The sequence below is a fragment of the Mobula birostris genome, chromosome 9 (genome assembly GCF_030028105.1).
Source record: "Mobula birostris isolate sMobBir1 chromosome 9, sMobBir1.hap1, whole genome shotgun sequence".
Taxonomy (NCBI): domain Eukaryota; kingdom Metazoa; phylum Chordata; class Chondrichthyes; order Myliobatiformes; family Myliobatidae; genus Mobula; species Mobula birostris.
In genome coordinates this window covers 32,024,442-32,037,044 of record NC_092378.1, presented here as the reverse complement: position 1 = coordinate 32,037,044, position 12,603 = coordinate 32,024,442, and the positions used below count along the sequence as shown (strand labels likewise).

At 38.7% G+C, this 12,603-nt stretch overlaps 1 protein-coding gene across 2 annotated transcripts in view; it reads left to right on the top strand.

Moving 5' to 3' along the window:
* Positions 1 to 12,603, top strand: part of cacna1c (calcium channel, voltage-dependent, L type, alpha 1C subunit) — a 687,918-nt gene that overhangs the window by 507,598 nt on the left and 167,717 nt on the right. For both annotated transcript variants that reach the window (XM_072267751.1, XM_072267750.1), the window contains exons 26-27: positions 6,095 to 6,241; positions 12,254 to 12,455. In XM_072267751.1, coding sequence (XP_072123852.1) covers positions 6,095 to 6,241; positions 12,254 to 12,455 — 349 coding nt within the window. The remainder of the gene's footprint in view (positions 1 to 6,094; positions 6,242 to 12,253; positions 12,456 to 12,603) is intronic.

Genomic DNA, 12,603 nt, shown 5'->3' with positions numbered 1-12,603 from the left:
ACCCTTAACCTTCTGAGCAGTCCCCAAAACCATCCCAATGAACTTGATGAACCTGAGCCATGACCTTGACAGGCATCGCAGCTTGGTACCATCTTCACTGGTATCACTCCTCTGCACTCTCTTCACCACAATTCCATCCTTCCTTTACTGTGGTGGACCAGAACTGCATATAATGCTTTAAGTGCAGCCTAATCATTGTTCTGTCAGGTTGCAACATATAGTTGCAAAAAAAAGGTTGTGAACCCTTTGCAATTTCCTGGTTTTCTGCATTGATCATTCATAAAATGTGGTCCGATCTTCATCTAAGTCACTGTAATAGACAGGCACAATCTGCCTGAACTAATAACACACACACACAAACAATTGTACTTTTTATGTCTTTCTTGAACACATTGTTTAATCATTCACAGTCCAGGCTGGAAAAAGTATGTGAACCGTTGTATTTAATAACTGGTAGAACCTCCTTTAGCAGCAATAACCTCAACCAAATGTTTTCAATAGCTACAGACCAGACTTACAAAACAGCAAGGAGGAATTTTAGATTACTCCTCCATACTGTTTCAGTTTATCAATATTTCTGGGATACCTTGCATGAACAGCCCTCTTCAGGTCATGCCACAGCACCTCATTTGGGTTAAGGTCTGAACTCTAACTTGGCCATTCCAAAACATAGATTTTCTTCTTTTTGAACCATTCTATTGTTGAATTCGGGTCATTGTCTTAGTGCATCATCCAACTTCTACTAAACTGTAGGTGATAGATTGCTAGCCTGACATTCTCCTGTAAAATGTCTTGATACAATTTTGAATTTATTGTTCCCTCAATGATTGCAAGCTGTCCAGGCCCTGAGGCAGCAAAGCAGCCCCAAACCATGATGCTCCTTCCACCATGCTTCACAGGTGGGATGAGGTTTTGGTGTTGGTGTGCAGTGCCCTTTTTCCTCCAAACATACCAGCGTGCATTTCTGCCAAAAATATTCAACTTTTGTCTCATCTGTCCACAGATGTGTCCCAGAAACATTGTGGAACATCAGGTGATATTTTGCAAATTTGAGACATGCAGCAGTATTTTTTTTTTGGAGAGCAGTGGTTTCCTCTGTGATGTCCTTCCATGCACACTATTCTTGTTCAGTGTTTTTCTTACAGTGGACACATGAACAGAGACTTCAGCGTGTTCTAGAGATTTCTGCAGGTCTTCTGCTGTTACCCTTGGGTTCTTTTTCACCTCCTTCAGCTTTCATTGATTGGAATACCCAACTCCAAATAGCTTTTGTAGAAGGCGTTACCCCAGAGGCTCACTTACTTTTTTGAACCTAGACAGTGATTGATTAAATAGTGTACTCAGTATTGACGAGAAAAGTACAATTGTTTATGTGTTAAGCAGATTGTGTTTGTCTATTGTTGTGAATTAGATGAAGATCAGACCACATTTTATGAGCAACTATTGCAGAAAACCAGGTAATTGCAAAGGGTTCACAAACTTTTTCTTGCAACTATATTTTACCAACTCTTATATTCTCTGCCCCGATCTTTGAAGGCAAGCACATCATATGCCTTCTTCACATCTTATTGATTTGTTCTGTCACATTCACAAAACTATGGACTTGGACTCAAAGGTCTCTCTGTTCATCAACATTCCTGAATGCCCTACCAATTACTGAGTATGTCTTAACCCTGTTTGACTTAAAAACAAAAATGTTTTCCCTGTTTTAAATCAATTTTTTAAAAAAAGCAAAGCTGAAACAAAAACTTGTTTGGGGCTTGCCTATATTAAAGCTGCATCATCACATAGGGATTTCTGATATTTTATAGTGATAAAAGTGATCAGACTTGGTAAATATGAGAAATATTTTAATATAAAGTAATAATGGATATTATAAACATCCAATCTGGTGTACAGACCTTCCTCTGAGAAATACAATATCTATAGCTGATTTCTCAATGTTGGAAATGTCTGTTTTCTATAATAAACCATATTGTATTACTCTACGTAATAATAGTAACTTATTGAACGAGTACTTTTCATGCAAACAACGTAGTTCAAAGTGCTTTACAATGGAATAAAGTGCAAGGTTGAATAAATAGGTGTTGAGCTAGTGTTTAAAAATGTCAACTGATCCTGCATCCCTTATAGTTTTAGGTTTTGAGTTCCACAGTTTAAGAGCGTAGTTCAAAAAAGCTGACCTGCCAATTATCTTTTGACAGTGATTGTTGAAACTTAAGAGATCAGCAGAAAAAGTCCTGGGGGTTCGAACAGGATTATAAAAATGAAATCGATTCTGTGTTGTACTTTGGTCCCAGACCATTGAGAGATTTTAAAACAGAACTTTAAAATCAAGATACAGGAAGCCAAGGCAGAGTAGTTGGGATTGGAATGATATGCTCATTCTTCCTGGTTTTAGTTTATACTTTGCTAACAAAGTATACACTTTGCTTCTTTCATTTCAGTGAATAATCACCTTAACACTACCTGTAATTAAACTAATGAAACATATGCTGTATCCACTCATTAATGAATGGAAAAATATTTCATTATTGTTATTATTATTGTTACTATGTTTAAAATTACTGTTAAGTAGATGGAAGAACTTGCTTAAAGTCGTATTTCTGTAAGTCATGTCATCTGTGATCCCGGGAGCCCTTGTGTTTGCTTCACGTGTTGCCATAAGCTTTTAAGTTTTAGACCAGGGTGTGTTGTGAACTTAAATATGATTGATTACAATCGAATATGAAGACAAGTTTCCAGAGCTGAAGAATTTACTGTTTAACTCAATGTTTCTTTAAGTTCATATAAAAGGACCTAGTTGTCCCAAACATTTGGCTTGCATTAATTGCAAAATATCACTTATGCTATCTCATTCTGTTTACAAATATCATATGATGGGATAACAAAAGCATGCTATCAACAATATTTCACATTTCCGTTGGATTTTTTCCAATTCTTTTTCAAGATGTGGTTGTCACTAGCAACACTAATATTTACTTCCCATCCCCATGCCCATGCCTGATGATGATCTACTTTATTTAAGTACTGAATTCTTTTGAATGAAGCTGCTTATATGATGATTAAGGCAGAAAACTCCAGGAGTTCGACCCAACTATGCCGAAGGAATGGTGGTATATTTTCAAATCAGAAACGTGTGCAACTTGGAGAATTTGAAGCTCATAGTGTCCCCAGCACCCATTGTTCATAGAGTATGTTTATTCAAAGCAATGTATTTACTATACTTGCATAGTATTTTGCACAATTAGGCCTGTCAAATATTTTGTAAATTATTTAGAACTTATACATTTGGATGGATTTTGCCAAATGCCGTCATCGATAGTGGATAGGGCAACTACACTGTTGCATCTTATGATTCTGTTCCTGTTCATAATAGCTTGTCAGTAGAGCACAGAAGTTTGTGTCAGCGTGACGCCTTATTTGAATGCTGACAGCAACCTGCATGTCTGAACTGGCTGTCTAGCAGCAGTTTGTACAAATGGCTCCTGAAAAGAGGTTAAAAAAAAAACTGTACTGTACTGGTCTGGAAGAATATCATTGGAACATACAAAACTCAAAAAAGGCTAGATGAGATAGATACAGAAATGATATTTCTTCTGCCTGTGGTGCCTCAGAGTAGTGAGTGAACTGTTTAGGGCTGTAGTGAGAAGAACTTTATTCACGCAGGCTAGTGATTCATTGGAATTCTTTGCTCAAAGGGGCTGTAGGAGCTCAGTTGCTGATTAGATTCATGAAAGAGATAGTAGATAAAGTGGATTCCAGTTAATTAGGCCATCGGTTAATCAGGGCAGCTGTTTATTTGGAATAACTCTTAAAGAACAAAAACTAAATTGAGAAAATAGCCAGGATTCCCTTCATTTATGTCAAACATTTATATGACATTAGAGCTGGCTAGTGGCATTGTGATAAAAGATCGTCCTTGATCTTATTGATTGGAGGGACAGGCCTACTCCAATATGAATTTCATATGTTCTATTTCATTTATATATTTATCCTTCAGCCTCTTTCCACCAACCCCTGCCACACTCGCCAGCTTGAACCTCCAGTCTGTCCCGATCGAAGCACTCCCTCCTCACTGCCTTCCATGAACTCCTATGAGGCCAGGCCTGATCCCTTACAACACCAAGTGCCATTCTTCCTCAATTTCCCATTAAGCATCAGGTCTTGATATTCCTCTGATTCTTCAAAACTGTCAGCTGCCATTTTTTCTGTGCATCTCAGTGACCTACCATTATCCCGTTCCTGAAGTCACTACACTGCCAGTCTTTCCCCTTTGGCTTCATCTCATCACTAGCTGCAATTTTCCATTCTCCATTTCATGTTTATGTCCCACCAACTATGTTTCTTTTTATATTTGTTTTAAAATCTGCTTTTTATATTCCTACCAAGCTCAGGATCAGGAAAAAATACTGGATATCATAATTTTGAAAATGGGCAATACCAAGAGTGGTTTTAGTGGAGAGCCAATCAGAGCAATGGTGCAAGCCACCCCGTAGCTGCACTATTGTAGTATACCTGTCATGGTGCATGAAAATTTCTAGACATGTATGTCTTAAATTCAGAAATAATAAGCCTGATGTAAATTGTGAAGGAGAACGTGCTTCAAGTTAAAATTAAGTTTCTTCTGGTTTCAGATGAAATGTTATGAATGGGCCATAACATGATATATCTTTGACAATAGGGAAAAAAGAACATAAGCAGTATATTTCATCACTGACTAAAAATATAGTCCCATTGACAGTAAGGTTTTTGTGTCTGTTTCCTTGCTGACTAGCTCCATAGCTGTCTTTGGATCCTTGAATATTGAATTTTGTCCCAGCAAATGGAAATCTTAGGTATTCCTATGCAGAGGGGGAGATTTCTACCTCTCTAAACACTTACTTAAGCCAAGGAGATTGCAAAATACTTGCCTGAGAAACAAACTTGTAAGCAGTTTGATGAATCTTAAAGTGAATATGTGGGTAATATTAGATTAGATTATGAGAACACTCAGTCCTCGTTTATTATCATTTAGAAATGCATGCATGCATTAAGAAATGATACAATGTTCCTCCAGAGTGATATCACAGAAAAACAGGGCAAACCAAAGACTAACACTGACAGAACCACGTAATTATAACATATAGTTACAGCAGTGCAAAGCAATACCATAATTTGATAAAGAGCAGACCATGGACACAGTGAAAGAAAGTCTCAAAGTCACGATCGACTCCCGAGTCCCCGATAGCAGGCGGCAAAAGGGAGAAACTCCCTGCCATAAACCTCCAGGCACCGACAACAGCCGATGCATTGGAAGCACCCAACCACAGCCAACACTGAGTCCATCCATCCGAAAACTTCGAGCCTCTGACCAGCCCCTCCGATACAGCCTCCTGAGCGCCATCCTCTGCCGAGCGCCTTCGACCTCGCCCCGGCTGCCGAAACAAGCAAAGCCGAGGTTTCGGGGCCTTCTCCTCTGGAGATTCCGGACCACACAGTAACAGCGGCAGTGAAGCAGGCATTTCAGAAGTTTCTCCAGATGTTCCTCTGCACTCTCATGTATGTCTCCATCAAATCAGAACTGTACATGGTCCCCTACTTGACACATAACAAATATCATTCACCGGAGTGGGCCGTCGCGCCACCATCTTCTCCTCCTCCTAATATGATACCAAATCTACATGGTGTAAGACTTTGCATTCTGTGGAAGCTCTTTTTTGTTTTGCTCTGGAATAAGTCTTGAATAATGGTTTTAATGACAATGTAATGTTAAATATATGTGCAAACTGAAAATCTTGTTCTATTCATATTAAATCTATGCTATGGAACCTTATGAATTTTCAGCTATTAGAAATTGAAGGTAAAAAGAGAAGCAACTGTAAAATTATTTTTATACTGTGACACTGTTTAAGTTAACATGAAATCAATGGAAACTAATGAGCAAGTGGGCTCAGAAATGGCCAGAGTGCAAATTAAATATTTGGTCTTATACTTACTGCAAGGTTCAGGAAGAGAAAATTGCTTAACAGGTGGGATTGAAAAGTTTTTACACATTGGATATGTAATTTATGCATTTTGGAAATTCATGACCATATTTATTTGCTGTTGACAGAGGCCAGTATATTTTGTACAAAGATGGGGATGTAAATCAACCTATGATAAAAGATCGAGAATGGAAGAATAGTGCATTCAACTTTGATAGTGTTCCCTCTGCTATGATGGCCCTGTTCACTGTATCTACTTTTGAAGGCTGGCCACAGTAAGTACCATATTGTCTGCATATGTTGCTGAAAATTGAGTTACCAATTAATCTAAGTGATTGGTACTTATCTTTTTATTCCATTTGATGAAGAAATAATCTGACATAAACATTAATGCTGGAAATAATGATGGGTATGTTGCCCATGTAGCAATGGTAACTGCCACTTATATATGGACTTTTATAAAGGATTCCAAGGAGCATATCAAACTCATAAACAAGAAAACCATTATATATGTTACAGCTGCACATGAAATTTATAGTGTTTGACATCAGCAACTGGATTTTAAGTAACTCTAAGTAACAAGAACATGATCAGATTGAATTGGACCACATTGCTTATTCTTTTAGTTTATTTTACCGAGTAAATGACAGGAACTATTTGAAGGAAATAAAAAATGACTGTACATTGTAGCATAATTAATAGGACTGCTACCTTATGGCTTCGTCAACTAGCATTTAATCCTGACCTCCAGCAGTGATTGTATGGAATGTGTACTTTCTCCCTGTGACTATTTATCTCCACCCCTTCCTGTTTTCCATGGGCATCACTCTCTCTGTGACTCCCTGGTCCCTCTAGCTCCTCAGACAGTCTCCCTGCAACCGTAGGAGGTGTAACACCTATCCCTACACCTCACCACCATTCATGACCCTAAAGAGCCCTGCGTGGTGAGGTGGACAGTCACAAGCAAATCATTCAGCCTCATTTATTGCCTTTGATGCTTCTTATGTGGCCTTGTCCTCCCTGAGGAGACAAGGCATAAGCTAGATGGCCATTTTGCCATGTAGCTGGGCTCAGTTTGCCATGATCATCTGGAGCTCCCGGTGGGTAACCATTTTAATTCTCCTCCCCATTTGCACACCAACATATCTGCCCTTAGCCTTCTCCGCTACCAGGGTGAGGATAAATGTAAAGTAGAGGAAACGCTTATAGTCCACCTGGATAGTCTACAATCTGATTGCATAAATATCAAATTCTCCAGTTTCAGGTAACCTGCTCCCATTTTGTCCCTTTCCTCTCTCCTCCAGATACCCAATTCTTTGTATCCTTACCCCATTCCTATCACCCTTTCTTTCTCTTCCTCTATCCACTCCATCTGCCCATCACTCTTGTATTCCATCCACCAGTTCACTTCCCCCATTCCCATCTCCTTCCCATCCTCCCTTACTTGATTCCATGCTCCAGCTTCTCTCCTATCAGGTTCTAATATCTTCCGTACTTTGCTCCCTCCACCTATCTTGCCTCCCATCTTCTGTTACTATTTCCACTCTCCCCTCCTCCAAGTGCCTACCATCGCTCCTCACTTGAATCCACCTCTTGCTTACCAGCTCCATTCATTCCTTTCACCTCTTTATACTAGCTATCTCTCCTCTACCTTCAGACCTTGAAATGTCTTCAGTACCCTTCCACAGACGCTCCTGACCCACTGAATTCCTCCAGCAACATGTTTGTTTGCTCCAGATTGCAGCATCTACAGTCTGTTGTGCCGCATTTGTTCCTATTGTTGTCCCTACTGATAGAGATCGTATTAAACTCTTCATTCCTTTTCACTGCAATTAGCACTACTTAAGAAAAAGGAGAGGGAGAATACAGAGTATAGACCAGTTAGACTGATGTCAATAGCTGGGAAGATGCTGAAAGTTAGTATTAAGAAAGTGGTAATAGGACTTTCAGAAAATAATGTTGAGCGGAGTCAACATGAATTTATGAAGAGAAAACCCATTGGTATTTTTGAGGCTATAACTAGTAGGTTAGGTAAAGGCAAATAAATTGATATGTATCTGAATTTTCAGCAGCTCTTTGATAAGGTACAGGAAATCATTAAGCAGCATGCATGTTGTTAGCAGTAATATACTGATACGGATTGTGGGTAAGTTCATGAATAGAAAAGGGAGAGTGGGAATAAACAGGTTAATTACATTTTGGAAAGAGGTGACCATTGGATTGCTGTATGGATGCAAACGTTCCAATTATATAGATTCTCAGTGAAATCGCATACTGGGGTATTGTGTCCTGGTCTGGTCTCCCAATCTAAGGAGTTGAATTGAGGGAGTACAATAAATGTTTACCAGATTCATTCCTGAGATGATGAGCGTCATAAGTTCAGAGATAAGTAATTGATCCCATATTTTCATGCATTTCAAAAAATGAGAGGTGATTTCAGTAAAGTGTCCAAACTTCTTGCTGTGCTTAAGAGAGTGAATGTTTAGATGATATTTCTGATGGTAAACATAGTATCAAAGTGCGGTGATGAAAATTATTTTTAGTTTAATTTCCCAAGAGAACTGTGGGGACCTAGTTGTTGATTATACTTTCGAAAAAGACTGATAGATTTTTAGATTTTTTTTAAATGGTGGAGCAGAAACAGGGGTTGAATGACCTACTCCTGCTTCTATTTCTTCCATTCCTTATTAATTCTGACATGCTTTTTGTGTCCTTTAATCTGAACACAGATCCAAAATGCATATTAAACATGATTGTTCTTTCAGTTGTCCCACTATTAATACCATCACCTCAGCTTTTAAGGGACAGATACCTACCGTACTGTGCAGAAGTCTTAGGCACATGTAAGACATTTTGTAAAGCAAAGATGCTTTCAAAAATAATGAAAAGTTTCTAAATGTCAAAAAAAACTATAAAGAGCAGTAAACAAAAAGACTAAATCAAATCAATATTTGATGTGACCACCCTTTGCTTTTAAAAGTGCGTCATTTCTCTTAGATACACTGTCATGCAATTGTTTAAGAAGATCAGTGGCAGGTTGTTCCAAGCATCTAGGAGATCTTGCTACAGTTCTTCTGCAGACTTCGGATGTTTTGCTTGATTCTGTCTCTCCAGGTAATCCCAGACAGCCTCAATGATGTTGAGATCAGGACTCTGTGGAGGCCATACCATCTGAATCTAAACTGAAAAAAAAAGTCAGGGTGCCTGAGACTTTTGCATAGTACTGTACTTCTGCAGCTCTTCTTTTGAATAGTTCCAGAAGATCTAACAATTTGTTTTAATTTTCCATCTTAGTTTTCACTAATATTCTAAATTTCCTGCTTTCTGAACTAACTAGACCATAAGACCATAGGAACAGAATTAAGCCATCCAGCCCATTGCGTCTACACTGCCATTCCATCATGGCTGAGTTATTATCTCTCAACTCCATTCCTCCTGCCTTCTCTCTGTAACATTTGGTGCCTTGACTAATCAAGAAGACTATCAACCTCTGTGTTAAATATACTCGATGACCTGGCTTCCAAAGTCATCTATGGCAAAGAATTCCACAGATTCACTATCTCTGGCTAAAGAAATCTCTCCTCATCTCTGTTCTAAATGAACGTCCCTCTATTCTGAGGCTGTGTCCTCTTCTTCTAGACCCAATCACTATTGGAAACATCGACTTTCAATATCCCATAAGTTTCGATAAGATCCCCCCACCACATTCTTCTAAACTCCAGTGAGTACAGGCCCAGAGCCATCAAATCCTCCTCATACATTAACCCTTTCATTCCTGGAATCATTCTCATGAACCTCCTTAGTCACTGGCAGCCAACCAGAAAAGGCACCCTTTATTCACACTTCTTGCCTCTTGCCAGTTAGCCAATCTTCTGTCCATGCAAGTATCCTGTAAGACCATGGGCTCTGATCTTATTAAGCAGCCTCATGTGTAGCACTTTGTCAAATATGTTCTGAAAATCTAAGTAAACAGCATCCACTATCTCACCTTTGTCCATCTTCCAAGTTATTTCATCAAAAAATTCCAACAGATTTGTCAGGCAAGATTTCCCCTTAAGGAGACCATGCTGACTTTGACCTATTTCATCAAGTGCCTCCAAGTACACCAAAATCTCATCCTTACTGATGGACTCCGGCATCTTCCCAACCACTTAAGTTAGGCTAACTAGCCTATAATTTTCTTTCTTCTGCTTCCCTCCCTCCTTAAAGAGTGGAGTGACGTTTGCAATTTTCCAGTCCTCTGGAACCATTCCAGAATCTAGTGATTTTTCAAAGATCATCATTAATGCCCCACAATCTCTTCAGCCACCTCCTTCAGAACCCTGGGGTGTAGTTCATCTGGTTCAGGTGACTTACCTAACTTCAGCTTCCCAAGCACCTTCTCAAGAGTAATCGTAACTACACTCACTTCTGTCCCATAACACTCTCGAATTTCTAGTATTCTGCTGGTGTCTTCCACTGCAAAGACTGACGTAAAATACTCGTTAAGTTCATCCACCATTTCTTTTTCCCCCAGTACTACCTCTCCAGTGTCATTTTCTAGCAGTCCAATATACACTCTCACCTTTTCTTGTACTCTTTGTGTATCCCTCGCTTTTCCAGTTCTGACAAAGGTTTGCAGACCCAAATGTTGACTGTTCCTTTTTTCCACTGATGCTGCTTGATCAGCAAAGTTTTTCCAGTATCTTGTGTTCTTGTTCCATTTACTAGTCCCTGCATTCATATTTAAAGAATATATTTTTGCTTTCTGTGCTTCACAATAACACCCCCATACCTACCACATCCTGAGAAAAATAGAACTCTGCACTGAATTCCCTGCTCATGTGATCCCTACTAATATCTTTGAGGGCAGTGCAAATTCAAAAGAATTGACATAGAATCATCCAGGAAATTTCCCAAATAAAAAATAACCAACAATCTGATCATTTTAGAAGCTTTAGTAAGTTCAATTTCAGTCTTAAATACACCCAATGACTTGACAAAACAGCCATCTGAGGCAACAAATTCCATAGCTCCATCACCCACTAGCTGAAGAAGTTCCTCATTTCAGTTTTAAAGAGACACCCCTTTATTCTGAGGCTGTGCCCTCAGACCCTAGACTTTCACACTACCGGAAACATCCTCTCTATGCCAACTTTGTCCAGGCCTTTCAGTATCTAGTAGTATTCTCCTCATCCATTTGATCTCCATTGAGTACAGATCCAGATCCATCGAACATCACTACGTCATTCACTACTAGGATCATTCTTGTGAACCTCCTCTGAATTCCCTCCAGAGTCAGCACATCTTTTCTTAAATACAGGACCTAAGATTGTTCGCAATATTCCAAATATGGTCTAATCAATACCTTATAAAATCTTTGCACTATGTCCTTGCTTTATATTCTACTCCCCTGAAGATGAATGTCAATCTTGCATGTATCTTCTTTACGATCAACTCAACTTGCAAGTTCATCTCTAGGGTATACTGAACCAGGATCCCAAGTCACTTTCCCGCTCTGATTTCTGAATTTTTTCCCCCATTTAGAAAAATCCAATAGGTATTTCCATTAATCTCTTCATTTCTCACCTAATGCACAATTCATAAGAACATAAAAACATAAGAAATAGGAACAGGAGTCGGTCATCTGGTCATCGAATCTGATCCACCATTCTATAAGATCATGGCTAATCTGGATGCAGACTCAACTCCACTTGCCTTCCTTTTCCCCGTAACCCTTATTTCTCTTGCAATGCAAGAATCTATCTACCTGTGACTTAAACAATGGAAAACAATCTTTCCTTATAACTCAGGTTCTCCAGACCTGGCACATCCTTGTAAATTTTTCTCTGTACTCTTTCAACCTTATTTACATCTTTCCTGTAGGTAGGTGACCAGAACTGTACACAATACTCCAAATTAGTCCTTACCAATGTTTCATACAACTTCAACATAACATCCCATGTCCTGTACAGAATACTTTGAATTATGAAGACCAATGTGCCAGTAGCTTTCCTTACAACCACTTTCAATGAATTATGGATCTGTATTTCCCTGATCCGTTTGTTCCAAAGCATTCCTCAATACCCTACCCCATGAAGGGGAGAAATGCTAGATGCCTTCCAGAAGGTATCTACAATTTTTACCAATTAACATTCCTTCCCCCACCACCCACATCTGGTCAACACAAAAGAGTATTTCTGAAAGGGTAAGAGTTTTTAAAAAGTTATAAGAAAGTAAAATGATAAAGTAAAGTTTTATATAGTTACAATTAAACATTTGCTTATTTTCCCATCTTATGCACGCAGGTTGCTTTATCGAGCTATTGATTCTCATACAGAAGATACTGGTCCCATTTACAACTACAGAGTGGAGATATCCATATTTTTCATTATTTATATCATTGTTATTGCCTTCTTCATGATGAATATCTTCGTGGGTTTCGTCATTGTCACATTTCAGGAACAGGGAGAACAAGAATACAAAAACTGTGAGCTGGACAAAAATCAGGTGAAGTATATAATAGAAGTTGGAGCCATAATTTAACAAAATGACTTTGTTAGTTACTGACATTTAATTAACAATTAATTATATCATTACTGTTCAATTGTTTCTGGTAAATATTTCTGCAAGTAAATTGGCATCATTGGTAAGTTAT